At 34.0% G+C, this 12,154-nt stretch overlaps 1 protein-coding gene across 4 annotated transcripts in view; it reads right to left on the reverse strand.

Moving 5' to 3' along the window:
* The window catches only part of LOC134814295 (glycogen [starch] synthase, liver-like), a 70,282-nt gene extending 62,822 nt beyond the window's left edge, over positions 1-7,460 (reverse strand). For all 4 annotated transcript variants that reach the window (XM_063822392.1, XM_063822390.1, XM_063822389.1 and 1 more), the window contains exons 1-8: positions 7,363-7,460; positions 7,170-7,247; positions 6,825-6,928; positions 6,461-6,534; positions 5,228-5,345; positions 3,629-3,716; positions 1,864-1,958; positions 220-320 (exon numbers count right to left, since the gene is read on the reverse strand). In XM_063822392.1, the coding sequence (XP_063678462.1) occupies positions 220-320; positions 1,864-1,958; positions 3,629-3,716; positions 5,228-5,345; positions 6,461-6,534; positions 6,825-6,928; positions 7,170-7,247; positions 7,363-7,450 (746 nt within the window). In that variant the 5' untranslated portion in view covers positions 7,451-7,460. The remainder of the gene's footprint in view (positions 1-219; positions 321-1,863; positions 1,959-3,628; positions 3,717-5,227; positions 5,346-6,460; positions 6,535-6,824; positions 6,929-7,169; positions 7,248-7,362) is intronic.
* Positions 7,461-12,154: the final 4,694 nt, after the last annotated feature.

A 12,154-nucleotide genomic window follows, 5' to 3' on the forward strand; every position in this document is an offset into this window, starting at 1 on the left:
TCGATCGGTCACAACCCAATAAAATTTCAGGCTCATAAGTCTCTTGACTTTATCTTGTCATTAAAAGGCTCCATTGTTTGCCCAAAATATTTGGTATATAATAGTGTTGAAAGTATTGTGTATCATTCATTATACATAAGTAAATATTTTTATTTATAAACATATGAACATACCAAAATACGGGTAGTCCCGAGACTGAAAGTTTAAAAATGCCATTACCTGGATACAGTAGTGAAAATATGGGCGGCATGGCAAGCTGCCATCTCCATACAATATCGGTGGTGAATACCCCTTCTCCTTGCTTCTCCTTCACAGTCAAACTGGAATTTGGTATGGATGTCAGACAAAAATGTGAGGAATGGACATTGTTCATTCCTCACATTGTTCATTGACAGCTTCTTGTGGATCAATGTTGAGATATTTTGTAATTAAATTAAAGCTCTCTGATTTTTTGAGAAAGTAATCATGCACAAATAACAAACCTCAGCTTATTCATTAAGCTGTTATTAATTAATGTCATTCGCTATACATTATACATTAAGTTATACATTAAGTATTATTCTAATAAAGTACTCTTTTCTTAATCTTTACCACTAGGTTCATTCTTACTGAGCACGTATTTTTTTAATGCCAACAATTCGCTTTTAGCTAGCAGGAATTTCTAAATAACTCCTAAAATAAGCTACACAAGTAACGCCAGGTGTGTTTACTTTCTAAGTGTTACTGATCAATAATTACATTGCAGACACCGCCATATCACACCAACACTCAACAGATCAGAGCGAGTTATCAGGAGTGGACAGGAGTGTAGGAAGACGGGGGTGTAGGAAGACGGGGGTTGTAGGAAGACGGGGGTGTAGGAAGACGGGGGTGTAGGAAGACGGGGGTTGTAGGAAGACGGGGTGTAGGAAGACGGGGAGTCTAGGAAGACGGGATTTGTAGGAAGACGGGGGTGTAGGAAGACGGGGGTGTAGGTACACGGGGGTGTAGGAACACGAGGGTGTAGGAACACGGGGGTGTAGGAACACGAGGGTGTAGGAACACGGGGGTGTAGGAACACGGGGGTGTAGGAACACGGGGGTGTAGGAACACGAGGGTGTAGGAACACGGGGGTGTAGGAACACGAGGGTGTAGGAACACGAGGGTGTAGGAACACGGGGGTGTAGGAACACGAGGGTGTAGGAACACGGGGGTGTAGGAACACGAGGGTGTAGGAACACGAGGGTGTAGGAACACGAGGGTGCAGGAACACGGGGGCGACACCCATGGAGAGTGGGAGTGGATAAACTCATTTTCAGTGTGTACGTGACATGAACTGCTAAAGACATAGTTACACTATCTAATTAGAGTGTTATTACACTTGTACACTGGATCACTGGATGTTATAGTTCACATTACACTACTTCACTACACTACTTATATTACATTACACTAGTTTTACATCGTGCGGAAAGTTATGGAATATGGATGTTTGGATTCAATTAATAAAACCCTTCATGCAGTCCTTCATGCTCTCTAGAAACGTTAAAACGTGTGTTTTTAACAAACCTCAAAACCGAAACATGGATAACTATAAAATTTGGAACACCAGCATAATAAAATAAAAAATAATGTACATTATTCGCCATTTTTACAGCTAATTGAACATATAGCTAATTCATTATACAGCTAATTAATAATGCAGCTAATTAATTATACAGCTAATTTATAATGCAGCTAATTAAACATACAGCTAATTAATTATGCAGCTAATTAATTATGCATCTAATTAAACATGCAGCTAATTAATTATACAGCTAATTAATTATGCAGCTAATCAAACATGCAGCTAATTAACATCACATTCCACCAGGATATACATACATAAGGCATGTTATTATAGAAATCCGAAGATCCAGCACACAAATAACGTCCGAGTAGAGTCGCGTGCGTCGTGAATATAGTCCCGATCTCCAGGCCTACAGGTAGTTCAATATAATAATACAATTAATATAATATTATAAATAATATAACAAAATATATAATGTAGTCCCGATCTCCAGGCCTACAGGAGTTCAATATAATAATACAATTAATATAATAATACAAATAATATAAAAAAATATATAATGTAGTCCCGATCTCCAAGCCTACAGGAGTTCAATATAATAATACAATTAACATAATATTATAAATAATATAACAAAATATATAATGTAGTCCCGATCTCCAGGCCTACAGGTAGTTCAATATAATAATACAATTAATATAATATTATAAATAATATAACAAAATATATAATGTAGTCCCGATCTATAATCAACTTAATAACACCAGAATGTGTGTGTGTCTGTGTGTCTGTGTGTCTGTGTGTCTGTGTGTAATTTCCGAACAGTTATACAAAAAAAACGGTAATAGTTACGGGACTGGTTTTTTCGGTATAGTGCCGACAAAACTCTGATGAAGCCCATAAGAAAATTTTATAAAAATCGGCCGGTGGTAAGTGGTTTAATTGATGATTTTGTTCCAGAAATGTGACATAAATGGATGGGAGAGAGAACGAGGAGGATAACATGTACCGTAATTAGTTTAGCCCCACGTAATATCAGAGCTCACTCTTGCGGCCGCTTTGTTTTAACTGTAGGGAGATTTCATACTTTCATAAGACAGCATTATGCGTGATATCAAATATATAATGCGGTTGTATACTTTTACATTGCAACTGTGACAGTAAATTCCCGGCCGAAGGCACGGGTTACACTAGTATATTAATATAGTCCCGATCTATAGCTCTACAGGAGTTCAAAAGAATAATACAAACATATTTTGTTGATTGCATTGCATATTTTATTGTAAATTTGCTACATTTAAGTTTTATGTAAAGATGTGATGAGATGGGAAATTTTTAACTTTTCGCTTCTAAATAAAAAGCTATCATACACAGTTAAGACGATTTTTAACAGTGCCAGTTTTAGCTGAGTCATCGTAAAACATAGACACTCCACATTTCAATATGACGAATGGTAGTTTATAAGTTTGCATATTGTTTAAGCAAACCATGATAATACCAGCGTCCCAAGTAAGTATAAACAATGCCAAGAATTTGATGATTTGATTCAAAAGTGACGCTGCATATCAAATTTCATGTAAATGTTTCTTTTAGCTGATAAATTTGCCAAAAATTAAGCCCATGTCTAGATGGTTCATATGTGTTACAGTTTTTCAAGCTGCAGCTTATGATGAGATTAAAACCAAGGTTCCAGCCCGTCGGTTTAGAATCAAATTTTAGGAGGGGTGAGTTTGTGAAGTAATATGTAGAGTGCAAATGTCTATCATAATTCATAAAGTGCAAATGTCTATGTTTAAAATTGAGTGCAAATGACTATGTTTGAGTGCAAATTTCTATTGTCTATGATATATAGACTGTTTAACTTTAAGGCTCATCGTTCAGCCACTGATAATAATCGGTAACGTATATTGAATACTTGGTTAACATTCAGCCACATTCTGCACAAATAGTATCACAACCACCACATAATTGAGTTTTAAGCTATAATTCCCAATTTAAGCATCAAAACTTCGGTATTTTCCTAAAAATAGTTCATCAAAAGGTGACCGTGAAACAATACTCCCTAAAAATATACTTTACCTCTAGTTCTAGTGAGGATACAGCCAACCCCCGCCTGCCACTCGTGAAAGTGAGCTACCGTCCTTTTACTGGAGTTCCTGGAGCTGAACTGAGAAGTTGGCAGGTTATTTATTAAATAGATACTTTAGTTTCTTTACATATATTTTATCTAACGAACTAAAGTGCTCAAAAGAATATCTCCACTTTATAATACAAATAGTTGCGGTAAAAGGGGCGATGCTGCTTAACAAGTTACGAGACAAAAACGAAAATAACATTTTGAAATAATTTTAATTCAGCACACACTTTACTTAAGTAATAGGTTAATAGGTTAATAGGTTAATAGGTTAATAGGTTAATAGGTTAATAGGTTAATAGGTTAATAGGTTAATAGGTTAATAGGTTAATATGTTAATAGGTTAATAGGTTAATAGGTTAATAGGTTAATAGGTTAATAGGTTAATAAATTAGGTGAGCTGCTTATTCAGTTATTCGACTAAAATATAGTAAACTAGAAACCTGCTAGTCGAAAGCTTTGTTCGAGGAAATTTAAAAAATAATTTATGTTTAAATTTCTCTAATCTCTAATCATCTAGCTCTAAGCTCTGTACTGTAGAAAGTGTGGATTTTATTTCACATTGACGACAAAGATGTAAGTATCCAGATTCCCTAAACGATACTTTCTACCGCATCGAAAAATATCAATGACAACCAAAGTTATGAATAGTGATATCGTGAGCGTAAATGTGAGCTAGTTATGACGTATCACGTATCAGAATAAAGCATGGCAACACGCGTTAATTATAGAAAATCTAAAGCCTTAATCAAAATTCTAAGAATGCTATCTCCTTTTCCTATCCTTTTTTACAACCCAGCTAAAAATTGCGAGGTTTTAACTCCATTTTCGAGCTGAAATTGGCCTCACCATAGGGTCAATTTTGGTCTATTTTCAGTGGTTTTTTGTCCCCGTTGCCGGGGGATTTCGTCAAGTTTAAAATATAATATAGATATATACCAGTTGAACACTGTACATCAAGGTTGGCTTCAAAAGGTGCAAACATACTATACAGAGATATCACCATAATTGTTTTGCCATATTCTGATTTCAATTTATTTTCAGAGATAAAACATTTTGATATCACGTGACAGTTTATATCGTCGTAGTATGCCCGTTATCGTGTCACCTACCCGTGTTGTAACCTGACAGATTGTACTGATAAGACATACCTTTCATTAAGTTAACAAAGGAAAATGGGATCAACTAAATACAGGCTAATTTCCATTTTCTTATCTCTCCTTATCTTGTTTCTCCTTATTTTAGACGAGATGAGTTTTAAGGATTTTGTAAATTTGTGATAGTTTAAATTGAGTTATTTTCGAGATGTTCGAGCTTTTCTTTAGAATTAAAACAAGCCATATGTTATGGCATGCAAGGGCGAGGTATGAATAACTTTTTTCTAACGTGTTATAACAGTGTGAAAATCGCAACAACGAATTAATATTTGTTATCACTGGTCTGTCAAGCTAATAAGGACCACATGTAACAGTAAAATTAACTGGCAGAATGCCAGGAATGTGTGAAGTGGAAAACTGGACAATTGCCAGGAATGAGGCACATACCTCCCCCAGGAACCAGGTAACCAGCTCTCCGAACACAACTGCGTTTACTGTCTCTTTGTCCGAGTCCGGAATACTAATGTGGGACACATTCCAGAAATCCTTCATCCACTCGTCACGTCTGTGGGAACGTTTATCATGTTATTTTTCAGCGTATTGTTTGGCAAGTTGCCACAAATGGGATTTTCTGATTGTCGCTAATAATCGCTTATTCAGGGGTTACAAGCCGATTCTCTTGAAACTACAGTTTACACTGTTTATAAACGCTTACAAACCGCTTGTGAATGGTTTTTAAATAGTCGATTATAATTTGTAGGAACGATTATCATATTATGTTTACAAGGTCATTGTTTATCTCAACTAAAAGGTAAGTTCACATTCCATTGACAACTTAAATCAGTAGCTCGAGTATTGAAACATGTTTCTATCATCACCATATCAAACTATTTTTATCAAACTATTTTCATAACTACAAATAGATATATTTATTGAGGACGATAAAGAATTAAGGAATATTTCAATATTATATTATGTGATGTAGCACAATATTATATTATGTGGTCATCCTCGCGTACTAAAGAAAGTGGCAATTCTCTTGTATTTAATACTTTAATATAAATAGATTATTTATCTGTAAAGATAACCCGGAATAGTCATACGTTGCAACCTCTTGCTCCCTGGCGTAGTCAAGTCTAACATAATATATTTATTTACTTACATATATTAACATGACATTAAACTAATGTTTATCTAATTTCGGTGAGACAACAGTAATTATATATAGCGAACACAACATAATGCATAATATACATTCGCTATTCAAGCACCTTAGCCAATGTAACTGAATTAAGGTCTCGGGCCATTTAGGCCATTAGTTCATTGCTGAGACTAGGCCTTTATGTTGGCCAGATATAACATACTATAATATAACAACTACTACCTTGTTATGAGCGTCAGAATGTAGCGGTGGAGTTTAATTGAGAAGAATTGAGACACCTACATTTATTGTACTCAGAGGGCTTAAGAAGCTTAATGCTTATACAGTGGACTTAATTGTATACGGTAGATCTGTTTATAATATACGATGATTTCACGACGCTGGGTTTATTTATTGCAATAATTAATCGAGCGAGTTTGTTTTCTAAACCTTACAGATTAAGCAGAGAAAATTTAGTGACCAAATATTTGAGTACAGACAAAAATAAGTATTGTGACATGATCAAGAGTTTGGTTTACCTCTTCCAGGAGCTGCCTAAGTCAAAAAGAATAACCCATGGATTACCAGCAATAAGCCACCTCCCTGTAACGACCTGACAAGATTTGATAAAGGTAAAAGTACAACAGAGAGGATCCTCATAGATATACATTATACAGTAAGTAATGACGAAGTATCGTTTTAAGGCTACAATTTAGGATATTAACAAAATAAAGATAACAGATTCAGGATACGAAATGAAGATAACAGATGATTACTTACCCTAACAGGATACGAAATGAAGATAACAGATGATTATTTACCCTAACAGGATACGAAATGAAGATAACAGATAATTACTTACCCTAACAGGATACGAAATGAAGATAACAGATAATTACTTACCCTAACACCTCTATCTCTCATAGCCTCTACAGCAGCTCTAATATAATAATCATCTGGCTCTACTATCTCCACCTCTGTACGCATCTTCTCCTCGACATAGGGTCCTAAAATAGAGGCATTAGACAGGGGTTTGTATCCACATTTCTGGAGACTGTAACAAAATTAACTTCAATTAATGAGTTGAATTTACTGTATATAATTGGTTTTATATTATATGTGGTTAATGGTAGGGTAATGGTATAATAAATATATATTATAGTTTTATGATCTAGTTCAAGTGACTAATGAATACTGAATAGGTACATGTCTTTATTTACATGTCTTTATTTAAATCATATAGCTCACCAAGTAGAAAGTAGTTATCACCAAGCTCAGCTACGGTAACAGCAGCCTTGCTTCTGATCACGGTGTTGATTCCGCCAACTGAAATTAAAGATACAGCATGTTAGTCAAGTTCAAACAACAGGAACTACAAGACCTACACTGTAATTATATGATCTCAATATGCACAAAAAACTGTGTTGAAAGTATTGTTGACCTTTGTTGCACACCTCCCAAGACACTTCAAAAGTGTATCTGTCATCATCTGGACTATTTCTCATTCTATTGCTGGACCCAGTAAGCATTGCTATGCTGAAAAATCAAGCAACTTTAATAAATAATTAATATTATTAATAAAATATTATTAATAAAAAATTGATTAATTTCCTTGTTACTACAGCTTTAATCAGAACTGAAAAACTCTTGATAGAACATCCGGTTGAAATTACAACCTACAGAATTGCAATAGTTTTTTATATGTAATAAAAGTTATATTATATTATGCTAAAACTGTACAAAACTGTACAAAATAGTCCCAAAACTGTATAGGACTCTCGAAACTATAATTGTATTCACAAACAGCTAATACAAATTTAAAATAAACTGACTGAGGGCTCATCTCCTTCATTTTCGTTTTTTTGTGGGCACCAACTCTACCTCAATACCTAAGTAAGGATGTTACATCCACTGCACTAAAGGGGCTTACATATAATGGGGTCCCTCTGCAGTGCAGGATTGAGCTTACACCTGAACTATGTTCTAAGCCGACTAGGCCTAGTGGGCAGCAAATGGTGTTTGCCATGTTGCCATGGAGGATGTCACCCAGACATGCAACCACAGAATTATGGTATGTCTGGAATGAAACGATTATCTTCTGGATTAAACGATCTTCATAAAGCTTTTCTTCCTGAGAGAGTTAAACCTTATTGAAATGCCCTACCAAGTACCAGTGGATGTAAAGAACTCTAGTGTAAATGATTTTAAGATAAATCTAGAATATTTTAGAAGAATTGTATCTTAAAAGGAATTGCTTGTGGTCATTATCATTGAAAAGTTTCTAACCTGGTGATAGGTAGAATCAAATTACAACTCTGAGTCTTAATTATTTATAGAGCAAGAGTAACAATGATGATTATCTGTGGTCTCATCCATATTTAGCAAAGAAGAAGTTCATTAATTTAAACTATGGCTGTTGAGTCTAATTAGAAATATCTGATATATGAGATTTATGGATTTATGTTAAAATATTTTTGTAAACATGTTTTATAATTTTTGTATCATTATGGTTATGTTTTGATTTTATTTTTGACATACTTTTTGGTAATATTGGATTCCGATGGTTAAAACGTAAAATCAATTACCTGGCTTAATAATATAAATGGTTTATTTTGTATGCTGTATGATGTAGTCATATTTGGCTAAATGATAATTTGTTGTGTATTTGAGGAAATATATTTCAAACAATATACAGATAATTTCAGCAATGGTAATTAGGGTAGACACCCTCGAAAAATGAATAAACCAATATAATAGATTAAATGCTATAAAAATGGTACATATTCACATCGCAACAAAAAGCTTTGAAGACTTGATTTTAGACTTTTATTTTGCTTCCCAGAGCTGAGCAACGATCTGAAAGAGTTGTAGTTTTACAACCTACCAAGACGCGCGCCGAGTTGGACTCGGTCCATATATGGAACAATTAATTGACGATGTCAATTCATCGCAGCTCGGCGCGGCACAGTAGCGCATCTCGTTGACATACGTTGCATGCCACTTTTCGCGCGCGAAGCGCGCGCCGCCAAAGGGATGCGAAACATGTATCAAGCATCTCGCTGTGAGAAGCCTTATTGAGTGCGCGGCGCGGCACAGTAACGCATTGCCCTACAACCTAAAACCATGGCCATGAATATAATTTTTAATTCAGTCACGAGTGAGCACAGAGCATAAAAAATTAAATAATTATTTACTTTAAAATTTATTTGTAAAATATTTAACGCAAAATAGAGTTTAAACAAAAATTTGTTCGGTTTTGATAAATTACAATTTGCAATTTTGTGAAATAACACTTTTCATGTGGCATAGATTGAACATTTTGAGCGCGGCAACCCTTCCACTTTCCACGTTGCACTTCAGGCTATACAATTTTTTAAAAGTTAATCGAGCAATATAAACTAATAGCAAGTTAGGTTATACATTAAAGTTATAGTATTGATTATTTTAAATAATTTATATTAATTAATTAATTAAAATTGAAATTTAAAAACACCACTATTAAGCGTACACTTTTACTCAGCAGTGTCACTACAACTAGTTTACAAAAATACTTTTAAAACTATATATCAAAAGCAAAATAAAGTTCTATGTATAAATTCGTTCATAAAACTTCCAAAAAGCTAATATAATTTAGATAAGTCAAAGAGAGGGTTAAAATTATTAATAAAACATTTTTGCTACCTCAGTGTCAGATAAAGTAAACAAATAAGTCTTCAGTGCGGACTTAAACGCCTCAACAGAATAACATTGTTTAACTGAGTCTGGTAGTGCATTAAAAACTCGTGGACCAACCACACTAAAACTACGATCACCAAAACCCTTGGTTGAACGATAAGGGACTATGAGCCTAACAGTGTGTCCATGGTGAGCATACTTAAACATATCTTGAAGGTACAGTGGCGCTATTCCATTAATAGCCTTAAAAGATAGGAGACATATTTTAAAAATCACTCTTTTAGGTATATTAAGCCAGTGCAATTTATCAAGATCATCGCCTAGGTGATCAAATTTATATTTTCCAGTTACTGCTTTTGCACAGGCATTTTGAATAAGCTGTAGTTGATGTTAGTGCTTATATATTAGCAATTAGTGCTTAGTAAAAACTTTTGGTATTTGTAAATTTGGAAGAAAATATTTTTTAATATTTTTTAATCCGAAAACTGAAGGGATAGGAAGCAGTTCTGCCTGACTGCATCAGTAATGATGTAATGACCGGTAATGAGCGCTTCCCAAACACACAAGGATATATCTTGCGTTATTGGAAAAAAAATATTCTTTTAATATGATATTGTAATTGTTTCCACAAATTTTAAAATTTTTAGACATTCTTTTTATTTAAATTTCTAGAAAGTTTCGCAAAATTTTGTCACTTATTATTGGGGCGCTACCATTTACTCACTATTTTTAAAAATCATAATAAAGTGACTGTTCTTCCAGTTAAGTACTCAATATTTGATAATCGCCTCTAGGTGTCTTAAACTCTCAAACTTGTGTCAATATTTTCAGTGAATTATGCTCATCCTGGCTATTTTTTGACCATTTTGATATGTGTTGATAATATAATGTGATACCCTCTCTCAACCAAAAGCTACTGACTGGATTAATTTACTTAAGTTGAACCTAATTATAAAAAGGGGGTCCCCAACCCATGTAGCTGAGACACCTCACAGAAAGTAGACCATAGTGGCTCTTGCTTGTGAACAGAGCGTCAACTACAAACCACTTTTAATTTATTGACCTATTATACCTAGTGGTAGTTTTATAGACCACATTTAATTTATTTACTTATTATACTTAGTATTTATTTTTGGTGACTGTATCACCCAGTTTTAACATTTGATAATTGTACAGTTTATTGACGACACATTGACTGAATGTTATTTTATTCTAATTTATATTCTAGATATTTTATTTATTTTTCAACAGACGACAACTTCCTGTTTTTTCTTCTATATTAGTTACTCATATCTCTTTTACAGACTTTTTTACAAGGACATTGACAGATGATACTCACATTAGGCATTCTTTATTGCATCTAAATTATTTCACTTGCATTAGGTTTAGAAATTTATTCTCTGGTTAACAGATTTCAAATGTTTAATTAATTTGTAGTATGACAGTAAGGTATATAAGAAGTTATTTAATTTTGCTTGGGCTATTATATTGACTATTGAGGTTTAATGATGATATGGAATTTGAATTCTATATAAATTTACACTATGTGGTTGGGGCATTTTGCATAGTAAATATGGTTACTACTCCTATATATCATATTATTTGATTGGTATTCGATTTCTGATTATTTCTCTAGGAATATGATTATTATATCTCAATTTGGCTTTAGGTAGGGTGCCCCGCTAAAAGAACTGGATTCTTCCAGGAAGCATCCCGTGCACAGACCTTGGTCTACATATATATTAAATTATTAACCATTCATTCTGTATGTGCACGAAAATTTATTTCAATCAAAACAAGCCGAAGCGTCGGGTTGGGAGTCCCCCCTGGGATCATAGCTGAAGACGATTTACACATGTATTTTGAAAGCTCTTGTTAAAACAAACTTTTCGTATCTCTTATATGTTTTAGAACAAATCCCCGGCCCCCTCTAAACAATATAAAATAGTAACATAACATAACATAACATTATAAATAATGCCTCTCTGGGCATCTCAACAAGAAATTCACAGTAAATGAACAATTACAAACTAAAAAAATTCATCTAAATACCTTTGATATTAACCTTCTTCCTCTTAGCTATCATTGGATTCTCTTTCATATAACTTATATAACTATTCCTATTAGACACAGACTCATCTATCCTATCAAATAGTACAGTAAAATATCTACAAAATTTACATAAGCAAATCTAGGAGACCTCAAAGCTCATCTTCTGAGGGATGAGTTTGAAGGGAACGTCTTGCAGTTCAAGATGTTTGGCCATTGATTTTCCTCTGATTCCCCTCAGTGCAATAAGTGTACTTCTTAACAGATCAGATCTCAACCGTGTTCTGATATGATTTTTGACTTGGCTCTTGGCTTCTTTTTTGTGGTGAGCTGAACCTAATCAAGGCATCCAGAAATTATTGGGCAATCTAAATTAAACCCATCTCTCGATTTCCTGTAATTTGTGTTAAATTCTTTCTAGAATATCAAGAGGTATTACAGGGTTGTGTGAAGGAAGATTGGATTAATTTGCTTAATGTTTCTTCTCTCCATATTTCGGATAAAATGAT

This window comes from Bolinopsis microptera, chromosome 4 (genome assembly GCF_026151205.1).
Source record: "Bolinopsis microptera isolate Bmic1 chromosome 4, MBARI_Bmic_1.0, whole genome shotgun sequence".
NCBI lineage: Eukaryota > Metazoa > Ctenophora > Tentaculata > Lobata > Bolinopsidae > Bolinopsis > Bolinopsis microptera.